Source organism: Muntiacus reevesi, chromosome 15 (genome assembly GCF_963930625.1).
Source record: "Muntiacus reevesi chromosome 15, mMunRee1.1, whole genome shotgun sequence".
Classification (NCBI taxonomy): domain Eukaryota; kingdom Metazoa; phylum Chordata; class Mammalia; order Artiodactyla; family Cervidae; genus Muntiacus; species Muntiacus reevesi.
The window spans coordinates 41,674,655-41,698,899 of NC_089263.1; the positions used below are offsets into that span (position 1 = coordinate 41,674,655).

Here is a 24,245-nt window from a genome sequence, read left to right on the forward strand (position 1 = left end):
TCCTTGATCCACCCAATAATCCTAACACAGACATTGGAAACAGCCTGCAGAGATGTCAGCAACACCAACTACAATCATAAAAACTGACATTTACTGAGGGCTCATCATGGGCCAAGTGATATGATTTACATGGATTGTTCCATGTATTCCACTGTACGTGGCAATTTAAAGTGACTGCAATTGAGTTCTCTAAATACTACACATCCTACTGTGTATCTTATCAAACATTACTAAAGCTGTTTTTCAGAGAAAGCATATCTACCCATATGAAGGGAAAAGAAAAAGAATCAAAGTATTAAAGAAAGTAAAATAAAATCAAAGTAGAACCAACAAATCTGGTCTCCAGGTCCTTTCTCTTTCTGCACTGAGTCAACAATCTATGCCATTAGCCTCACTGATGGACCAGTCCCAACCTAGCACTGAACTAGTGACATAGGGAAGTAAATCTTTATATTTAAGATTGTCTTGGCTGTTTGTTCTCAATACTAAAGGTCCTTTTGCCATAGAGAGGCACTACCTCGCCTCCAAGTAGTCAGCCCTCTGTATCTGTAGGTTCCACAGCCATGGTTTCCACCAACCATGGAGAGAAGCCTTGGATACCAAGGGCTGACCGTACTCTGACATTTTATATAAGGGACTTCAGTATCCCTGGGTGTGGTGTTCCCTGGAGGAGGAGGAGGGGCTCCTCCAACCAATCCCCCATGGATCCCAGGGATGACTGTATCTATAAAACCTCCCTGTAAGACTCTCCTATATGCCTGTGTTAACTGTTAGGGCATTGTCAGAGGATCAGAGCAGAAGTGGAGGATGTTAAAATGAAAGGAAAATAAAGAAATTTCATGTCTAGAAGAAGGAACACTAGAACAATTAAGAGGGGGTGGCGGGGGGGTGGCAATCTCATTACTGAATATAAATCCCAAAGAAAATAAAATATTCCTGACAATAAAAATTATTATTATATTACAGATATGAAAAGAGAAAAAGCGTGGTTCTAAGTTCACTGAAAAGTTTCCCTTCGGTCTTGAGTGATTCTTCTCCAGAGCCTCCCACGAGTGCAAGCCTATAATTTTAATTATATCTTGGCATTCTCATAAAGCAAACAGCGTGCTCAGGTAGTATTTATTACCTGTTAGGAAGACTACTTATGAATATGCTTCACAAATTCCAACCACAGTGATCTACAATGGGCCTTTTCAAGGACAGAAGGGGTGAGCGGGGATGCATGGTGGAGAAAAGTTGCTCATTAAGGGAGGGTTTGTTATCCAGAAACGTATAATTAAGGTGATGGTCCCAGCTTCTGTGACAGCCGACACTCTGGTAGTTGTTTGATTGCTGTGTGGGTCAGGGATCAGCCCTGGCGACAAGATGTAGCCACATTAGTGTGTTAGTGAACAGGTTAGGAAGTAAATTACAGCCGCCTTTCTCAAGCACATGACTGTCGGTCTTCATTGTTTTGTTTTCACTGTACGTCAGCAGGCCTGTGGCTTCTGAAGACTTTGTGTGACAGGTTAGGCATTTTATCCTTTGAGTAAACAGTAATCACGGTGTGAAGAAAGTGGGGCATTGGAGATTTGTCCTATTCTTTGAGAATTCCACTCTTCCTTTTTAGTTTGCTCCAAGGGCTCATTGGGGATACATATATTAAGCCCTTTAAATAGTTCATAATAAATCTTTGTCTCAGGCTGATTCTGACAGTTTTTTAAAGAGTCTTTTAAGAGAGAATCCTCAATCATTTGTTAATCCATGGGGTGATCTTCAGACTTTGGGAAAAAAATAACAGCCCGGGCTCTTGGGTAGTGAAAATACAATGTAGGAAAAAAATATATAAATATGGAAAATCCCAAGAATATCATCTTACTGAGATTACTTACATGTTCTGCATGTATCTAAATGCTTTCTTTCTTCTCCAACAAGCCAAAAAGAGAAAAGAAAATAATTGTCAAAATAGCAAGGGTTGTTATTGATAATTTTATGTTTTCAGACTCTTAGGCATCTCCTAAAATGTCAGGCTTTTAATTGTGTAAGAGAATATTCTTTCTAAAGTAAACTAATTCTCTTGGCAGAAAGATCATTTCTTCTTTGCCCTTGTTTCCCCTTTAAGACTCCTTCTGTTTTCCCCTAAATCATTCCCATACACACTGCTATTTTACCTGGTTGGGGAGAGGCATTCCACTTTTAGAGAAAGGATTGTAGATGTTGGTTATTAATGTCAACAAAAACAAAAACTTTGAAGGGCAAGACATAGCTTTCAGAATAAAGACCTTTCTAGATTGGTTTTATATATTTAAGTTCCCATTTTTGGTATAAGCTAGCCTGTCAAGTATTATATGTTTGTAATTTAAAGAATATCCCAGGATTTTAGCACCAAAAGAATGATAAACAACACTTACCAGAAGAAAGTAAAGGCAATATTATCTCCTATGTAAACAGTTAATACCAGGCAGTCATTACAATACTTGTGCATTATTTGGACAATGAGTGGAAAATATTCTAAAGCTTCTCTACAGAATAAAAAGAATGCTCGATCACAGGTGGTTTATGTAGAAATCATTTGCTATTCCAGGGAAACTAATTTGGCTGTATTTGGTTTGCTTGTACCTAAAGTGATTCAGGCGGAAACTGAAGAATGCAAGTCCTATCTCTGAGTCACATATGACAATAGGCATCACAAGAGGGGCATTTTCCCCAGGTTTCTGATCTGAACCTCTATGTCATTTCTAAAATGCAGGTTCTCAAGCAGGTAAAAAAAAAAAAAAAAACACCAAGAACTTTACTAATAACATACAGTTTAATTTAGCCACTCAGTCATGTCCGACTCTTTGAGACCCCAAGGACTGCAGCACTCCAGGCTTGCCTGTCCATCACCAACTCCCAAAGCCTACTCAAACTCATGTCCATTGAGTTGGTGATGCCATCCAACCATCTCATCCTCTGTCGTCCCCTTCTCCTCCCACCTTCAATCTTTTCCAGCATCAGGGTCTTTTCCAATGAGTCGGTTCTTCATATCAGGTAGCCAAAGTATTGGAGTTTCAGTTTCAGCATCAGTCTTTCAATGAATATTCAGGACTGATTTCCTTTAGGATGGACTGGGTGGATCTCCTTGCAATCCAAGGGACTCTCAAGAGTCTTCTCCAACACCACCATTCAAAAGCATCAATTCTGCAGTGCTCAGCTTTCTTTATAGTCCAACTCTCACATCCATACATGACCACTGGAAAAACCATAGCCTTGACTAGATGGACCTTTGTTGGCAAAGTAATGTCTCTGCTTTTTAATATGCTCTCTAGGTTGGCCATAGCGTTTCTTCCAAGGAGCAAGCGTCTTTTAATTTCAGTGCTATAGTCACCACCTGCAGTGATTTTGGAGCCCCCCAAAATTAAGTCTCTCACTGTTTTCACTGTTTCCCCATCTATTTGTCATGAAGTGATGGGACCAGACACCATGATCTTCATTTTTTGAATGTTGAGTTTTAAGCCAACTTTTTCACTCTTTTCTTTCATTTTCATCAAGAGGCTCTTTAGTTCTTTGCTATCTGCCATAAGGGTGGTGTTATCTACATATCTGAGGTTATTGATATTTCTCCCAGAAATCTTGATTCCAGCTTATGCTTCCTCCAGCCTAGCATTTCTCATGATGTACACTGCATATAGGTTAAACAAACAGGTGACAATATACATCTTTGACATTTTCCTTTTCCTATTTGGAACCAGTCTGTTGTTCCATGTCCAGTTCTAACTGTTGCTTCTTGACCTGCATACAGACTTTTCAGGACATAGATCAGGTGGTCTGGTATTCCCATCTCTTTCAGAATTTTCCAGTTTGTTGTGATCTGCACAGTCAAAGGCTTTGGCGTAGTGAATAAAGCAGAAGTAGATGTTTTTCTGAAACTCTCTTGCTTCTTCAATGATCTAGCAGATGTTGGCAATTTGATCTCTGGTTTCTCTGCCTTTTCTAAATCCAGCTCGAATATATGGAAGCTCACAGTTCATGTACTGTTGAAGCCTTGGTTGGAGAAATTTTAGCATTACTTTCCTAGAGTGTGAGATGAGTGCAATTGTGTGGTAATTTAAATATTATTTGGCATTGCCTTTCTTTGGGATTGGAATGAAAACTGACCTTTTCCAGTCCTGTGGCCACTGCTGAGTTTTCCAGATTTGCTGGCATATTGACTGTAGCACTTTCATAGCATCATCTTTTAGGATTTGAAATAACTCAACTGGAATTCCATCACCTTCACTAGTTTTGTTTGTAATGATGCTTCATAAGGCCCACTTGACTTCGCATTCCAGGATGTCTGGCTCTAGCTGAGTGATCACACCATCCTGGTTATCTGGGTCATGAAGATCTTTTTTGTATAGTCCTTCTGTGTCTTGCCACCTCTTCTTATTATCTTCTGCTTCTGTTAGTTCCATACCATTTCTGTCCTTTATTGTGTTTATCTTTGATTGAAATGTCCCCTTGGTATCTCTAATTTTCTTGAAGAGATCAATCTCTCATCCTTCCCTTCTATTGTTTCCTCTATTTATGTGCATTGATCACTGAGGAAGACTTTCTCATCTCTCCTTGTTATTCTTTGGAACTCTGCATTCAACTGGTATATCTTTTCTTTTCTCCTTTGCTTTTCGCTTCTCTTCTTTTCTCAGGTATTTGTAAGACCTTGTCAGACAGCCATTTTGCCTTTTTGCATTTCTTTTTCTTGCAGATGGTCTTGATCACTGCCTCCTGTACAATGTCATGAACCTCCGTCATAGTTCTTTAGGCACTCTGTCTATCAGATCTAATCCCTTGAATCTATTTGTCACTTCCACTATATAATCATAAGGGATCTGATTTAGGTCATACCTGAATGGTCTAGTGGTTTTCCCTATTTTCTTCAACTTAAGTCTGAATTTTGCAATAAGGAGTTTATGATCTGAGCCACAGTCAGCTCCTGGTCTTATTTTTGCTGACTATATAGAACTTCTCCATTTTTAGCTGCAAAAAATATAATCAATCTGATTTCGGTAATGACCATCTGGTGATGTCCATGTGTAGACATCTCTTGTGTTGTTGGAAAAGGGTGTTTTCTATGACATGCATATGGAGTTTATTAGAAATCAATGCAATAATAAAATAGCAAAGTGGGCAAAGGACAGCCTACTCTCATGTAAGTTCAAGTAATTGAAGACCTAGAGCACAGGTATCCATAAACACCCGGGGTCCCTGACATGATACGGGTGAGCTGCAAACCAATGACAATGAATGCAGACAGAGTGTTCTGCTACCAGGCAACACGAAATATGTGGTTCCAGTCTTTAAAACAATCATTTGGCATTATAGAATATACCGTTTAGACTCGCATGCCATCTGATACAGTGCTAAAGCGTTGATGTTAAAAATGCCAAGTACATCATTAGAGAATTATATGCGAAGCTGGGAAGAGGACAGTTAAGTAGTATCAACACATTTGCTTTGCACCCAGTTTGAGAAAAGGCTACTTGCACCCAATGTCACCATCACCCTTAGCAATAAATAGCCTTTATATTTTCAACTTGAAAGGAAAAGGGTAATTCTCCAGCAGAGCTAATTGCAAACATTATAAATACAATCATTAGGAAATGACTGCTTTTTTTTTATCCCCACCACTTGGGAAGACTGTGCATAGCCTTGAAAACAATATACAAATGACTTATCATCAAACTCAGATATGGGAATGATGCCTGCACATTCCCTGTGAGGCCTACATGTATCTTAGCTGACCAAGACCATAGGGATTGAGCTCTGTCTTCCTGGGAGCAAAGCAGGGTTACTTCTGCCAGGGGATTAGAGGACTTTGTTTGGGTCCTGAGATGGAACAGTGGTTATTGAAACAGGCTGTGATCATAAGAAAAAGGAAACTTTGCTTAACTGATGATGTAAAAAATAGATATCTGTTAGCAAAATAACAGATATAGATAATTATCAGGTTATCTCCTATTTCTGGCTCCTCTAAATTATTGTAAAGTATAAATAATGTTACTAAGAATAGTCTCCAATAAATAAACCTCAATCCTTTATTGATGATGGATTTAATACAGTACGTCAGACTGAAAACATTTTGAAAAATAACCACTTCAAGATGTGCTGAAATAGAGCCATAATAAAATCAACAAATTCTAGCTGCCTTGTCAAATTCCTATATGATAAAAAATAGTAAATTAGCAGAAGGCACTGCCTCGGGAGACATTTGCGGAGACCTGTCAACCAGGCTCTATCCCCAGAACACACACGTTCACGTGGGAAAATAAAAATTGGTCATTGTGCTGGACCCCATAACTGAGGAGGCAAATTTTAAAAGCCATGCCATCGCGCCAATATTCACTCAGATTTTCAGTTATTGCTTGCCTCTCTAACACTCTCCAGTGAGAAAGTTCCAGCCATTCTGAACTTTTTCTGCGTCCCAAGCCAATTTCCTGAATGCCTCCATCTTGTTTCCTGCTAACCAGGCGACTGTCACACCAACCCTTTCCTCAGTGCCACATAGAGTCCTCATTCTTCCATGAGCGGGGATGCCAGAGCTAACACATACAAATACAGGATTCCCAGTTGAATTGGACATGTCCATGCAATATTTGTGCTGTGCTGTGCTCAGTTGCGTCCAAATCTTTGGGACCCCATGGACTGTAGTCCACCAGGCTCCTCTGCCCATGGGGATTCTCCAGGCAAGGTTGCCACTCCCTCCTCCAGGGGATCTTCCCAACCCAGGGATCGAACCCACATCCTGAATTGGCAGGTGGATTCTTTGCCAAGCACCAAAAAACAGTCGTTGTTTATCTAAAATTCACATTTTGCAAGGTGTCCTGTATTTTTATCTGAGAACCTTCATTAGGAACAAACATCAATTACCACCATCTTTTCCACGAATCCCACTTTTGCCTATTTACTTTTATTGAAACATTTCTTCCTTGAAGCCAACTACTCAGAACTCACTCTGAACAGAGGCTGTGATTCATTCCTCTGCTTCTGACTCTTCCAACGTGAAAGAGCAGTGGTTATCACCTGGCGCACCCACTGCCACTTCCCCACTATTTCCCCCAATATCAGCACATTAAAACCAGCAACAACAACAACAACAACAAAAAAGCATTCCTTACCTGTTCTCAATGCTGCTCTCCATCGGTGACGATGCCCACACCTTTCATTGACCAACCTCAGTGGCAAAGGCTTGTGCTCTGAGGTCTGTCCAGCCATTTCCACTAAGAGGCCACAGATGCCAGCATCAGGGTTTCCAGGAGGCGTGACAGTTCCACACACATCTCCTTGACTGCCCAAGCTCAACAAACTCATTTCCTGACTTACCTTCAGCCGTCTATTGGCACAGCCATTCCTTGACCTTTAACCATGCTTCGTTTTTAAAATGCCAAGTATCTGTTAGAAAAAACAGAGGAAAAGCTTTCTAAGGTATGAGAGCAACAAAAGTTTCAAAAGGAAAAATGTATAGACTTCTCTATATAAAATTTAAAAACATTTTTGTATCAGTGAACACCATAAAAAGAAGTAAAAGGCAAAAAATGGGGAAATATTTGCAAGAAATGTGGCAGACATAGTATCCTTAATATATATATATGATCGCAAAAGAGTTGGACACTAGTGACTAGTCTCTGTCCATGGGATTTCCCAGGCAAAAATACTAGAGTGGGTTGCCATTTCCTTCTCCAGGGGATCATCCCGATCCAGGGATTGAACCCATGTCTCCTGCATTCACAGGTGGATTCTTTACCATAGAGTCACCTGGGAAACCCCGTACACACACACACACACACATGTATCATTAAAACTGATACAATAATAAAACTCAAGTGGAAAATAGAGGACATAAATACATGAATCACTAAAAAAAATTCAAATGGCAAGTATTAAAACATTATTCAACATCATTAGAAATAAAAATGCAAATTAAACACATGAGATGTTTTTACATAATGCTTTTTAGGATATCTTCTAATTTAATATTTTTTATCAAATAATAAAAATATTAAGATGGCAATTAATATGAACATCAAATATTGCTGATAAACATATAAACTGATAGACACCACAACTTTTTTGAAAAACAAATCATACGTGTTAGCTTTAAAAAAAAAAAAAAAACCTTATGCTCTTTGACCCGGTAATACTTCTTCTAGAAATCTACCCAAAGACATGATCGGGATGGGGAACACATGTAAATCCATGGCTGATTCATGTCAATGTATGGCAAAAATCACTACAATACTGTAAAGTAATTAGCCTCCAACTAATAAAAATAAATGAAAAAAAAAAAAAAGAAAGTTGAAGCAAGACTAATTTCCAAGAAATTCATCACCATGCAATGGAATATTACACAGTCAAGAAAAATAGTGTTTGAAAGTGATATACTGATATGGACACTTGCAGATACTATCACTACTTAATTTTAAAGCTGCCTTACAGCCAAGACCACTGGAGCCCCAACATCCTTTTATTCCCCAAACAGTGTCTAATAAAAGCCCAGCGATTATCACAGAGTGAGCTATGACTTCTAACATTAAAAAATGTGACAGATACTCAGGTATGACCCTAATTTTGAAATAAATATATATATAAATAGTAAATTAGGGAACAACAAAACATGTTAGTGTTAATAGTTTCTGGGTGATAAGGTAACTGCATACTTTTTTTCTTATTTATACTTTCACATTATCTTCCAGATTTTCTATAAACATAGGAAAAATAGAGATATAGAACATGAACTTGTTTAAAAGCAACAAACAGCATTCTCACAAATCATTCTGGGAACAAAGCGCCCTTTACTGGCTGCCTCACCCATAGCACCATCCCTTCCCCCTCGTTCTCCCCTCTTCCCCATTTCATCACTCCCTCCTCACACGTTTGTCTCTTAGCCCTCTGGAGTCCTTCTCTCTATTGTCCTTCTTTCATTCCCATTGTGTCTGCTCCCATCTCTGGCAAAAGCCCCCTGTTGAGCGTGGCCTAGAAAAACTTACAAAGCCATTATCATCAGGGCCCCCTAGAAAACCAGTCTGCTTAAATTTGAGCCATGCAACTTCTAACTGCTGCGTAATCTTATTACTTATTTTCTACTGATCCTACTTGCTTTGCCCACATGGGCTGCTCCACAGCTTTTTTTTTTTTTTTTTAACTCTTAAAATCCTCTTCTTCTCATACTTCATCTCCACAAACGACCTTTGCTTTATAAGTGCTCAACCCTGTTCCCATCACCTTCCCCTCTCTCTCCCTCCCCTCTCTCCCTTTCCCCCGCCACCTCAACTCACATCCTGTTTTCCTTCCCCCCATTTCAGAGGCTCACCTCTCTTTCCCTGTTACTAATACAATATCCTTTAGGATTTAAATTCTTCAATTACCATTTCTAATACAGACAACTTTAAACTCAGTCCTCTCAATCAATAACATACTCAGATCTCTTTATTTTCATCACCAATATTCACCAAAGAGAAGTATATCACGTATTTACTCAACCTTTATCCCACTTTTCTAGCGAAGCTGCTCTCTCTCGAGATCCCCAAAGAAATGACAATGCCAATACGTTCATCTGGGAGGCCTGACTCTCTGTCCAGTTCTTAGTAACTCCTCCCTTAGTTTCCTACAGGTTAAATTTTCACCCTTAGCACATCACTTATTTTAATTTTGTACTAAAGTCCAAAGGTAACATTTCTAGAATTTTATCAGCACTGGTGCATATCTATCCAAGTAACAGTTTTCTGTAAAGCTATTTAGTGATGAAGTTGCAACTCAAATCATGAGCCCAGAGGTATGGCGATTAACCAATATCCACATGACTTAGCCTCCTGTGCCACACGACCAAAACGTGGTTCTCATCACACGCCAGAGCCTTACCCTGCATCACTCTTCTTTATACTGCATTAATTACTACCAGAAACTATTATATATTTTCCCCTCCTCTCAAATGAAAACATTGTTATAAACTATCCCAGCTCATTATAGATCCTCATTATGTATTTACTGTAAATAACTGAACAAAGACTGAGCGAGCTATAACATCCAGTATGTGCTATTTAAAACACTCACTGTCTTTAGGGCTGTATGCCTAGCAAGGGCCAGGAGTTCTAAGCACAGGCAAAAGATCAACCTTTAACAGCCTGTAAGGCGCCTTCCGTCCATACCCCTACAGGTGGAGAGTGGTACTTTGTGCATCCGTGGTTTGAATCACTGCCTGATTTTTCACCCAGTGCTGCATAACTGTTTCTCATCACATGGCATTGTTGTAGTTCGTCACAGAGCTTTAAAGCAATGAAAAGGCAGAATGCATATGTGTGTGTTTGCAAGTGTCTCTGTAACCAGACTCCTCTATATGACTCCTTTTGAAAATATGGTATGTCGACAACATCTGTGCCTGAGATGGAGATTTGGCCAGAATGCTAAGAAAATAAACATGGCAGTTCAACTCGATACTGGCAACCGGTTACTGCCCCATGGATAGGCTGCACAGAAGATTCATGTATATGAAATAGTATATTAAAGTAAACTTACAAAAGCAAAGAGCAATCATTGCAACCATAATTTTTTCTTCCTCTTTGGGATTCTAATTTTAAAAGCATTAAAGAAGACAGCTGCTCATGCTGTGATATGCGCTAAACAGCCTGAAGGATGGAAAAAAATATATTTGTAGCTCATAATAACTATTGACCTTTCTGATATACAGTGTTCTCTGTGTTAGCTATTCGGTTCTATCAACAGTGAAGATTGAACATGACTTTTTAATAGAAAACATGGGGTTTCAAGCTGCCTTCACAAAGGTGTTTATGTATTGTTATTTTGTTTTGTACTACAAAGACCAAGTCCTGATGCCCTTTGTCTGACATCGTGTTTGTCATTAAAAAAAAGAAAAAAGAAGAAGAAGAAGGAAAGAGAGAAAGGAAGGAAATAAAAGAAGGAAACAGAAAAGGAAAAAAAAAAAGCCTCAACATTACTGAGTATGTTTTATATGAGGAATTGGCTCGTAACCACTTTATAGTCGTGATAAAAGCATTGCCACACTCGATCCCATACGCAATACTGGTAATGGAATCCAAGAGGCATCCCGGGAGGACGTGCTATATTTTTCTCCCAGAATGGATCCCTCAAGTGGCAACATTTATAGGGAGTCTCCAGGAAGATTTAAAACCATCGCCTGCAGTATTCAGATGGCAGGTGCTTTAGAGCACACAGCCTGCTGCCGAACGGGTCACGCCGGATGTCATATACTCTCAAAGGCTATCTTTACAATACCCAGTTTTTCTCCTTGAACTTTCGTGATGCTTCTAGTTGTGTACAGAAACACCCACTGGTAGCAGCTTGACTCTGACACTGTGTGTATTTCCCCGGAGTGGTATCATCCAAACACCAACTGTGGAGCAGCAGGCGGCAGCTGAACGCGCTCCTCTCCCTCGGGGGACAGCCTCCCCAAGTAGCAACCCCTGCCAGGCGCAGGAAGCCTGAATGCCAGCCTCATGCATTCCGATTCTCATCCCAGGCAGGCAGATACTGCCGGGGAGCTCATGCTGACAGGTGGCATGGGTTCGCAGATTATTATTGTTTTCCTCCTCTTCTTTTTTTTTTGGTGGATTATTTTTAACGTTACTTTGAAAGAAGTTTATTGCATCATTATTGAGCCACAATTATTTTCACAGCTATACTCTAGAGTTTCAGTTAATGATTCATAAGTTTCTAAACAAAGCTAAAGACTCACAACTGAGTGGGAGCAGGAACCAGCCCTAATGAGACTTCAATAAATATGGCTTTTCCGTCATACTCCCAAGCAAGCGCTGAAGCTGAGAGAGCTGGTGGCTGAACCAGAGGATGGTGGCTGCAGTTGCATTTGCCTGATGTCCAAAAGCTAGTACAGCCTGGGTCCTCAAGAAATAGTGGGCATTGTCTCCCCACCAGTGGCTGAACATCTATGTGTAGTCTACAGACACCCATCACCCCCTTCAAAATTGCCCTGGTGCATGGTAGAGGATGGGCCAGTGGGATGGAGACCAACTCTCTAAAGACAGAGAACAAAGTTTTCTCTAATTCTGGGCAAAATCAGGCCAATCCTTTTTTGCCTACCAAACCCACTGGTCCATGACTCTCAAAATAACACTTAGCAGAAAATGCTTCCTTAGAGATGAATACAAGAAGAGGACATAATGATTTCCTCTCCACACAAAAAATAAAATAAAATAAAGGCTTCTTGGGATAAGATGTTTGGTGTGAGAGAATGAAGGGCAGGGGCAAAGACTAATTCTTCCTGAAAGAAAGCATCAGAATGTTACTTTATTCAACATGCAAACTGAGTGTCTATTTACATAAAATGTAATCCTAGGTACTTGGGGGGATGACGGGGGCTGGAGAAGGGCGGGGAATGGATACAACTAAATATAAGCAAGATGTCAAGCCTGCCTTTCAAGATGTCACAGTCTTGCAGATGATACTGTTGATAGCACCTTTTGCAAATTGCGCATTAAAAAAAAAAAATCAGTTGAGCATTTAGCTTTGAAAACATAGACCCCACTTATAAAAACCAGCACTAGGGGTAGCTTTCCTTACATATGTGAATTCACCATGTACCCTGCACAATGCATTCCTTCGCAACATCACATGAGTTTTACCCATGTGCGTGTTGTCACATTTCAAAACCAGGTCATGATTTTTTCCAAAAAAAGGTTCCACGTGGGTATTATATTATCTATCTTTGCATAACAAATCACCCCAAATACTTACAGACTTTTTTTTTTAAAGCAAAGTTATCTCACATAGTTTCTATAGGTCGGGAATCCAGTAACAGCTTGTCTGGGTAGTTCAAGCTCAGGGTCTTTCATGAGGTTGCCGTGGAGATGTCAGTCAGAGCATAGTCATCTGAAGACTTGACTTGGGGAGGAAGGCCCACATCTAAGCCCACTCACGTGACTGTGAGGAGGACGCCTCGGTTCCTCTCCACACTGATCTCCCCAGAGGACTGCTCAAGTGTCCTCACAATATGGCAGCTGGTTCCCATTAGAGTGAATGAGGCGGCAACAGGGAAGCCATGCTGCCTGTCATGACCAAGCCATACATCACCAAGAATGCCACATGCTATTTATCTGAAGTAAGTCACCAAGTCTAGCCCACAGTCAAAGGGAGAGAAAGCAGGCTCCATCTTTCTGAAGGACTATTGAAGAATTTGTAGCAGTTTTAAATTACCACAGTTGTCATCCTAGATAAACATAAAATCTGCTGGGGACAATTTCTGTGAGAAAAGATTTATTTTTACCATTGACATACTATGAAGTTGAAAGTGTTAGTCGCTTAGTCATGTCTGACTCTTTGCAACACCATGGACTATAGCCTGGCCAGCTCCTCTGTCCATGGGATTCTCCAGGTAAGAATACTGGGATGGGTTGCCATTTCCTCCTCCAGGGGACCTTCCCGACCCAGGGATCAAAGCCAGGTCTCCCACATTGCAGGCAGATTCTCTACTGTCTGAATCACCAGGGAAGCCCTACTACTAAGTTGGGAAGATCTTATTAGATTAATGTCAATACTTAATGAATATTAGTTATTGAATATATTAAATATATGTAAATTATATATATATATATTCCCCATGTGCTATAGAGAATCAAAGTTAGACCTGTCTCCACCCTGCTGCCCTAGCATAAGAGATAAAATGAGGATATAAATAAATGTAAGAACACATTTATTTGTTCTATATTGACCACATCCTGAACTTTGGAGTGGGACAAACAGGTCATGTCTATGTGCTCTGCCACTGACTATCTGGGAGACTTGGACAACATGTATTTTTATATAATGGTAAAGATTTGATATTTTCATCAGTCAGTATGGACTAAGTTAAACTTCAATAAAAAGCAATCCCCAAATTACAACAAAAGATTTATTTCTATGAAGATGGGCTAAAGGTTCTGCCCCCTATTGTCCTCATTCCAAGACCTAGGTCAATGGAGCAGCCACCATCTGAAACGTTGCTAATCAACACAGCAGTGAGAAAGAGAAAGTAGGACCTTGTGACCAGCTCTTCTAGAAAATTCCACCTGAAAGCAATACATGACTTCTGTTCATATTCTTTTGGCCACAGAAAGTCACATGATCAAACCTAATTTCCAACTGGCAGAGGAAGTGCAGGGAACCGTTTGCAAGAAAAGAAATAACCAGTCACATTCTAAAGTCCTAAAGGACTACATTTCTTTTAGAGTGAATGAGGCAGCAACAAGGAAGCCATGCTACCTGTTATGACCAAGTCATACATAGTATCTAACAAAGATAACAGCACACGCCAATGAAAGTTTAACTTTATCAAGAGAACTGTGAAATGGCCCAACATCTCTTCCCTAGTCTTATGAAGGTCATTTTGGTTGTTTGCACTTTGCCCAGAATATCTCAAAAAGGAAAAGATTCAATTAAGCAGTGAAGTGGGGGAAGAGTATATTTAACTTCGTATCTTAACAACTCAGTTCAATTCCACTTCTTCTTTAAAAGGAAAAATACTTTGCTCACACTTAAGGAGTAACAGAGTTGTCTCACAACCTAATTTTCTTTCTCACTTCCATCATGATTTCATAGCAGTTGAGGGCTCTGACCCTAGTATTGCACAGCAAACATTTGAAGTATGCTAAAAAGAAAGGCTGTCTTTACGCCTTGGCCTCACCCTCTTGCAGGAACCCCAAGGAGAGTCCCAAAAGTGCTCAGCAAACACCTGGACCTCGGATTGGTCAGAGAGAACAGGATGGTTCCCAGCCATCTTCTCCTTCCCTCCCCCCTCGCCACTGCTTCCTGCCTCTTCATGCTAAGGACGCAACAACTACAGTACCAGTTAGGGAATCATCAACAGAGGGGGAATAACACAGATATGCTTTCACATTATGGTGGCATTTGCCAACGTAAAAATTATTACAACTTTTGCTATAAATTGTTCTGTAAATTTCACAAAATATGCAGAAATTGACATTTCAAGAGCTGAGATCATTTAGATTTATTTAAAAGTTGAGGCCCTTGAGAGTCAGTAAAAAAGAGTCTATTTCTTTATCTAGCTTTCCTCTATGTGGGCCTTGTTTTCTTTTTTCAGTTCCTTGTTTATAATTCATAGGTCACAATGGGCCGTATCTGGGCTTTGACCACTTAATCCAGGTTTACCCATCAATTTCTCCTATGTCTCAGGCAGCAAATATCACTTCTCTGAATCTCAATTTTTCATTTTTTATCAGATCATGCGGCGATCCTGGCCTGTCTTAAAAAGTTGGCAGAAAAGCCTGTGATATCTGGAAAGCACTCTAAAATGCTTTTTTGACATAGGTTGGTTCCACAGTCCTTACAGAGCACAAGTCTTTCTCTATTCCATGCTACGGTCATGTCACACGTCACCAAGGCCATGCTCCCTTGGTTCTCTCCCAGTAGAACGTTCATCAAAATCCATGCTTCTCACCTGAGACCCTTAGAAACTTCTCTTCTAAAACTGCTGCTCTTGTCTGTCACATGCAGATTACGTCTCTTTACATGAGAGACATCCCTGTCAGAGCTGGGATAACCAGAGCACATTTGCCAGCCCTTGAGGTCACATGGCCATGGTCCCTGTGTACCAGGGATTCGTTTCTTAGGTGACCTCTGAAAGGGCCAGTGAGGCAGGTTACTTCTGCCCCTGTCCTCAGAAAGCCATGTTAAAGCAGAAATCTTTATCAGAAATTAAAGATATCTTTATCTTTTCTAAGTTGTCTTCTCTCCTTCTCCCTCACCGCCCTTCACACCATACCCCCATGCTCTTGAAATAAAGTGTAAGGAGCAGTTATTATTTCGATTTCCAATCTAGATTTCACTGGAGCAAAATCTGACCTCAGAATTCCTCTCACACCAGTTGTCCTGGTTTTAATGAAGGCTGCTCCTGTATATTCTCAATCGCTCAGTCATGTCCAACTCTTTGCAACCCCATGAGCTGTAGCCCACCAGGCTCCTCTGTCCATGGGGATTCTCCAGGGAAGAATCCAGGCAAGTGAGTTGCCATTTCCTTCTGCTCCTGTATATATTGACGATCTAACCCATGGGGCAGGGGAATGCTGTGTTCACTGCCCAGCCAGAGCAGGATGCGATGTTCACCTCCATAGCTCATGTAGAACTTGGGTCTCCCATTTCATCCCTTAAGGGGAACCACCCTTGCTGGGGTCTCTAAAGTATCCGCTAAGTGTTTACCTGTGAAAGCTCCATGTACTGAAAATTATAACAATTTCTAATGATGCCTAAATTATTCGCCTTTCTACAGTTATGTGGTTCCTTCCTTCCTGGGTCAGGGTTTCTTGGACCTCAGCTCTAAAACACAGTTCACTTTTCTAGGAAGTTGCATTTTTCCTCGGCTGTTGCAAACACAGTCTCACTGAACAGAGCTGAATTCTGAAAGCTGAGTTTGTTATCTAGATTCTGTTGGCTTCACGTTAGTTCAAGTCTCTGAGGACCGGGGCCAATAAACGTGAAAGGGACCCTAGTAGATTGGCATACTTTTCCATTTCCACCAGGATGAAAAACTGCTATAAATTAAGTCTAACCTTAAATGTATAATCTGTCCTTGGGAGGAAGGAAAAAAAGGGGAGGGGGGGATATAGCATCTTCAAGCTCTCGGCATCCCTTACGAGAAAAATTGGTTCTAAGGGTCTCTGATCTTGTGTTTTAGTAAAATAGAACTGCACGGCTGACTGACAGTTCTGATCTAAAGCATTTACGTTTAAGTTTTGATCTCTCTGCTTTTGATTAAAACTAATGAGCTCATTTAATTCAAAATGGGAATCTCTGATAAGAGAAATAAGGTTGATGTGATTGGATTAGAGGGGCAAATTAAACTCTTAGAGCAGAAGTTTGTGCTTATATAGTGTATTAAAAAGCTGTTGGCGTATTATGGCGTGTTAGATGATGAGAAAAATTTCATAGTAATTCATATTTAATCAGAAGAAATGAAAGTACTAAATATAACATGGCTCTGCTTTTCCCTCGAGTGATAAAAAGCTGTACATTTAAAATGACATCAGATCCGTGCTAAGACAAAAAAAAAGAAGAAAATCTTGAGAGAGACACATAAGAAGGGACACTTGTCACTGGTTCCATCACCCCAGAATAGAAATGCCATAAATATAGGAAAATATAGTCAGGTGAAGGCAAGAATGATACAAGCCCCCAACCACAAATTGTAAGGCTTCTCTTATTATCTCACTCTTCTTTCATCAGAGCATCAAATTTAATATTAAAAAATAGATGTTTCTTCCCCTTAGAAACATATGGAATATGTTTCATAATTTGAAATTGAAAAGCTTGTTTTGCCTATTTTTTCTTTGTTTTTTAATAGCTATTTTCTCACCTACTTAATTCTTAAATCTCTTTATTGCACATATTTCTTGATCTTCATCCTAGAGAAAATTAGTGTTCTTATAGAACTGCTCAAAATGTTTTGTTGTTGAAATTTTTTTTTAACTTTAGAATAATAAGAAAAACTTTAAAGTATATTTTAGAAGAGTAAAATTAGAGTCTTTTTAGGCTTTAAAACCCCCAAGTTAACTTCTCTTCAGGAAAATACTTAAATGTATAAAATACCATAGAAGCTTATTTCTAAAGAAAATAGATTTGCATTGCCTCCTGACCTGCATAAAGGTGGTTTTAGATCAGCAAGAATGAAAACTACCATTTTAAGTTTTATAAGTCAAAACATACTCCGCTTAATCTTAAATACATTGAAAGGGAAAGAGGAGCTGTCTTAAGAGAAGAAACTATGATTTTCTCAGAAGCAAAGAGGTAGAAACACAGAGGATGTTTTCTATTCTGGGCTGGGGATAAGCTGCCACTAGTGACAGCAAGAGCAAGCTGATCTTGGGAGTCGTTTTTTGTTTTTATCCATATAGCCCATTCTCGGCCCTCTATCTCCAGTCGGTTGAGAAGACTTCAGGCCTCTTATTCCCCATAATGAAGGAAAATAACTCAGAAGGGCAAGGACACTGGCCAGGGTATGACTGCCCCAATCTTGGTGGTGTCATGATGCTCAGAACTCCCCAGCAAGCAACTGATCCAAGAAGGGATTTGCAGGGAGAACAAAAAGCAAGTCGTCCTGACTCTGATCAGAAGCATCTCCACGTGAGTCTTGGTTGATCCCATAAATCTCTGGGGTCCTTCTTTTTTGTGACTGTTCTCTCCGTGTGCACCAGCCAAGCCTCATGATATGCTACAATTACTATCAGACCCCACTTGGATGGCTGCTGAATCCTAAAAAGGCCTGAAAAGCTCTTGCTTGAAACCAGAATGGAGTTTCTTGGGATACATTAATTATCCTTTTTTATTTTCTGCAAAGTAAACATTTTCTAAATGAGATAAATTGATTACTACGCTCTTAGCACCCATCAGTCATTTATTTTTAGTGAACTCAAGGATTGCACCTGAGCAGTAGCTGAAAGGGGCTGTGTAGAGATCTAAATCATGTGTATGTATTTTTATATTCTTCAGTGGAATCAACCAGCCCCAGTCTGCTTACCACTGACAACACCCTTGAGCGTTCCTTTTTCATCCGAATGAAATCTACTCTGACCAAACGCGGCGTGCACATCAAATCATCAGGATATAAGGTAAGCTGGGTTCCAGCAGGGGTGAGACTCCTGTCTCGGGTCCATCCTAGGTCATTTGCCTTGCATGTCCCAGCTGCTTTGGGTCCACATGATCAATACATGTGATTCTGAGCAGCGCACAGGGTTCTTAGTTATCTTCCTGTCTCAACGCAGGGGACTCATTACATCTCACGTTCTCACTTCAGACACTGCTGGCTCACTAAATGCTTCAACAGAGTGTCTTTTCTTAAAACACATGTTAATAATGCATCAAGTGCTTCAGCACATGCTGGAAATTCACTTTGATGGAGAAGGTGAGCCAAATTCTCATCAGTCCTTAAGATGACTATTCTAGAACTACTACTATAAAAATTCTACTTCTCCCACCTCCCCCTTCCAATCCCCTCTTTCTCTTTAGAGAAAGACTGTCCATTTGAAAAAAAAAAAAACATCTTGGCCATCAAGATTCATACATGTAGATAAGAAAATCAGGTTGGATGTCAGAAATCCTAATTTTGAAATTACAGTGGCTGAACATTCATTCACCCCTTAGCATAGATAGGACACTCCACATACAGAAAATACGTTTCACGCAAGAGCAAACACAAGTCCAGAGTCATAATCTACATTATTTTACCATTCTAAAGTTAAGAATATAAAAGCTCTAATCTTGGGAAATTCCAACATTTCAGTTACCATAGCAACATAAATTAAGACCTATGAAATTCATGAAATGCCTTTGGCAACCTGAATCTTATCAATTTTACAACACGCTAAGCAATCTCTCAAACAGTATTTATTATAGGAGGATGGCAAACAAATGGAATGCACTGTGGCTGTCGCCAGTGTGACCTCTTCCCATTGGAGAGTCTAGAGCTTCCAGTAGCCCAGTTCTTGTGAGTCATTGTTCTGGCCTTGCCAGGGATAGTAACACTCATTCTCATCAGGCTTTGAGAGCCTTATATAAGCCATCAGGACAGGAGCAGCGACAGAAAAGTCAGAATTAGACATTTTCTTTGATATTAATTCTTTTCTAAAAAAATAAAGCAGGGGCAAAGCAGGTCTTTCTAGGGACAATCTTTAGATGGGCTGTCCCACAGCCCAAAGGGTACATTGGAAACACCCTTAATTTTTACCAGGGATCGAGGCAAGGAAGAGGTAGGTACTTGGGCAGCACCAGGTGCATTAGCTCCACCTACAGAGCGATCTGTGGTCCTGTGATAAAGGGGTACGTCGGAGGACAGAAAACAGACTATCTTATCCAATTTTGCATTTTCCTGCCTCACTGAAACACTATACATTTATTAGTTGCTAACTGTGTAGTCTCAGCCAGTTTGAAATTCTATAAGCAAACTATTAGATGTAGCAATTATTGTCATGTTAATGCTAGAAAGATGCATTATTGGTATTCCAACTTTTCTCCGTGTCAGTTCTTCATCTTTCCCAGTTTGTACTGGTTTGTAGCAGGCATATCCCAGAAGGAAAGAAGGGTGGAAGGGGTGAGGTGTATTTTGAAAAAGCAATATCTAGTATAATTCAATATCATTAGATAACTTGTTTGAAAACAAACAGAAAATTATTATTACGTTCATACAACAAACTAGAGATTACAAAACTTTGCAGCATCTTAGCTTTGCCACAAAGTGGGAGGTATGGTAAAAATAATAACAACACAGAGAAATAGTTTGAGCTTCAGTCCAGGCAAGAAACTAAGCGGCTTGGGTTCTGTTGGTCTGTCCTGTCATTCGGGCAGCTCAGGCGAGCTGTTTTGCTACATGATCTGAAATTTCTTAAATACTGATAGAATATTCATTCATTATTTTGACAAATACATAAATATATTTGTGGAGCCTATCTGAGATCCTAAACTCAGCACTGAACAACAGAAAGTCCCTGGTAACTGCTAACAAGCAGCAAGGAAAAAGACCACCATAAGTAAATAAATAAAGTGATTGCAGAGAGCAATGAAGGCTAAAACAGTAGCTAACATTTGTGCTCACTACAGTATGCTGAGTGTGAGACAGTTTGTATGTCTTTGCAACTGTCCAAGAAGAAAGTATTTTCATCGCTTCCATTTTACAGATGAAGAAACTAAGCCTCGAGAGGTTAATTACACACCCAAGGTCACACACTGGGAGGGACAAGGCTGGGCTTTTAACTCTGGCAGCCTGGCTCTACATCCCCTGCACTTAGCCACAAGGCCACACTCTTTTAGGCAAAGAGTAAAGCAAGGTAATGTGAGGGAGTGGCTGATGGGGACCACGTTCGATAGGCTCACTGGTCTCCGAGTGACACGTCACCTATGAGAGGTGAATGAAAAGAGCCCTCCATGAAAACATAAATAGAAGAAGAATGTTTCTGGAGCTCCTCTGGTTTAGGATTAAGACACCTTGCTCTAAGAAGGGAAACAGCATATTAAAAAGTGCAACCTTGAACATCCAGGATTAGAAGAGATTTAGAAGCTGTTCCAGTTTCTATCAAATTATATCATGTTAAAGTGATCATAGTCAAAGATCTCTCCTGGCAAATGTCACACTGCACTTGAAAATATGTGGGTTATTTTCTAATATCTTTTGATATTGATCGCTAACATAATTCCACAGTAATAAGAGAACAGACTCTGTATGATTTCAATACTTTTAGACCATGAAACTTCTGCACCTGGTCTTAGGTCTCTGAATATGTTCCAGGGTCTCCTAGTTTATAGTCTATGCGAACTTGTATCCTACTATTGTGTGAAAATTGTATAATTCTTAATTGTGTCAAATTGGTTGATAATGCTTTTCAGGTTTACTCTAATCTTCTACTGCTCTGTACCTTCCATTAGTTTCTGAGAGTTTCATAGTGAAACGCCAACTAAAAATCTTAGTTTATCGACTTATAACAACTGTAAAACACAGTGGAACTATATGTAACTTTGTTTGTATTTTCTAAGTCCCCTGTAAACATGTTAACATATTTTCATAATTGACAAAAATAAAAAAGATGAATTATATCGTGTTAAAGTGATCACAGTCCTCTGACAGTACCATCTTTCTCAACGTATCCTGCGAGCCTCCATCCAGTGCTGACTTCCCTCCCCAGCACTGCTCACAGGAGAGTTGCTTCATCCACTGTTCCCCCAATAAGATGAATCACCCAGCAGATCCAGCTCTCCCCCTCCTCCTCCACAGCGAACTTCCCTCATTAATTAACCTTGTCTGGAAGTGAGTGGAAGAGCTGATGAGAAGCCGTGACATGACACAGCTGAATAACATCCCTATTTATCTGTTCATTCTCAGTAAATAAATCTAACAGCTTATAAAACATTCAAATAAAACCGGTAACCACCCCCACCACCACACAATAAACACAAATAAAAAGAAACAGCGATGATAATTTCTCCATACTCCCAATATTCTCCCTAATTTATTACCATTGTTTGCTTGTTTCTTTCCCTTTAGTTAAAGATTCAAGATGTTAAGCCTTGCTCAGTGCGGGTCACTACATTTTCCTCCATTTTTTCCTATGACCTTGGCACACGGGCTGTTCTGACTTTCTCCGTAACTTTTCAGTGTCATCATTGTTGTCACTGACAGTAATAATGGTAACAGAAGTACCACTTACTGAAGACTGGCAGGGACCGTGCCATTTTATACTGATTTTACCTAATCCCCACAACTTCATGTAAAAACTTCCTCTGTGTCAGGCATTGTTCAAAGCTTACGTTCACTTACTACGCCTATTTTGCAGGTGGTGAAGCTGAGACTTCCAGGGCTTCAATACTTTGCCCATATTCATTCTTATAGATCTTAAGTAGCTCCTAAGGAGTCAGGATTGATCCGTGCATTTAGGCTCCAGAGCCCTGTCTGTTCACTGGTCCGTTTCAGTGCTTAACATATTAAGTCCAAAGAAGGGTTTGGCACAAAATGGACCTCAACGAAGGACAAATAAATGTACATTTTTAAAAAAACCTCTTGCTTGATTAAGACCTTTCCTTGGTATCTCAGCAGATTCCACAGCACCAGTTTACAGAGAATTAATTACCTTTCTTTCTAGGGTATATGATACCCACTCATATAAGCCATGGTCAAGAATTCTAGCCAAAGAAGTGCCAACCTGTATCTGCTAATCCAGGCTGACAGTGGTATATAAATTGGAGTTGCTTCCACACCCCAGGCCTCAGGAAAGTTGCCCTCTCTCCTCCAATGAAGTTTCCCTGCTGTGAGCTGACATTCCGTGTCTCTGTCTCCATTTGCTATGTTATCCGATGGCATGAAACTGTTAGTCACTCAGTCATGTCCAACTCTTTGCGACCCCATGGACTGTAGCCTGCCAGGCTCCTCTGTCCACAGAATTCTCTAGGCAAGAATACTAGAGTGGGTAACTATTCCCTTCTCCAGGAGATCTTCCCCACCCAGGGATCGAACCCAGGTCTCCCGCATCACAGATGGATTCTTTATCATCTGAGCCACCATCTAGACCAGCCACTTTTTAAGCCTTGGGGGCTTCCTTGTTGTTTAAGCCTCGTTGTTGGCCATGTATCTTCACATAATGGGCCTCTCCTTTCAGTTGCAGTGCATCAATATTCTACCTTCTTGAGTAGGTCTAGGTCTGGGGGAACTTCCTAGGTATAGCCAGTAGAGCAAAAGGAGATAATGTAATCAGGGAAATGAGAGAAGGAAGGACTCATGGGGTTGCCTCCTTACCGCCTGTCCCTTGGATGGGACCATTCCATTTTATACTCTATTCTTAAATGCCCACCAGCAGCACTGTCATTTCTAGAGTATTTATCCACATACATGATGATGTCCTACCTCTCGGGGCGTGGTGGAACATCCTGGTCTGGAAAACACAGGCAGATAGAGAATCTCTGTTACATTAAAACTGTGCTGAGAATGACTCCTTGAAAATCCTCAAATTCAGGAGTTCCCACTCTGACACACGCAAACATTACTAACAGGGGATGGGAGAGCTCCAGATACTTAAACATAAGCAGTTCCCCCATCTGGGATAACTTGGCTATGAATTTGCCTGTAGCTATGTGTTAAGCCAAGCAATTCCTGAAATCTATCCAGCTTCGTTATGGTCTAAAGAGTCAAAGTATAAATAATAATAGAGAAAAATATTTTGTAGGTTCACTAGTTTATTCAGCCTGCTGATATAATTCAGCTTTAAGAATCTTTTATCAATATCTAAACATGAAGTAACAAAAGCAAAAATTTAGAGGGTGCTGTTGGAGAAGACTCTTGAGAGTCCCTTGGACCGCAAGGAGATCCAACCAGTCCATCCTAAAGGAGATCAGTCCTGGGTGTTCACTGGAAGGACTGATGCTGAAGCTGAAACTCCAGTACTTTGGCCACCTCATGCAAAGAGTTGACTCATTGGAAAAGACCTTGATGCTGGGAGGGATTGGGGGCAGGAGGAGAAGGGGGTGACAGAGGATGAGATGGCTGGATGGCATCACCGACTCAATGGGCATGAGTTTGAGTGAACTCCAGGAGTTTGTGATGGACAGGGAGGCCTGGCGTGCTGCGATTCATGGGGTTGCAAAGAGTCAGACACGACTGAGCGACTGAACTGAACTGAATTAGCTACAGGAAATTCTTTTTGTCTATTCTAAACCCATAAACATTGACATCTTTTAAGTTAGAAACTTCTCCTGTTCATTTTTTAAAATTCATTGTTGTATCTGTTCTGTAGAAT

General features: G+C 40.3%; 1 protein-coding gene across 1 annotated transcript in view; it reads left to right on the plus strand.

The window, feature by feature from the left end:
* The window catches only part of NPAS3 (neuronal PAS domain protein 3), an 811,965-nt gene that overhangs the window by 724,233 nt on the left and 63,487 nt on the right, over positions 1–24,245 (plus strand). The window contains exon 7 of the mRNA XM_065906065.1: positions 18,463–18,581. Coding sequence (XP_065762137.1) covers positions 18,463–18,581 — 119 coding nt within the window. The remainder of the gene's footprint in view (positions 1–18,462; positions 18,582–24,245) is intronic.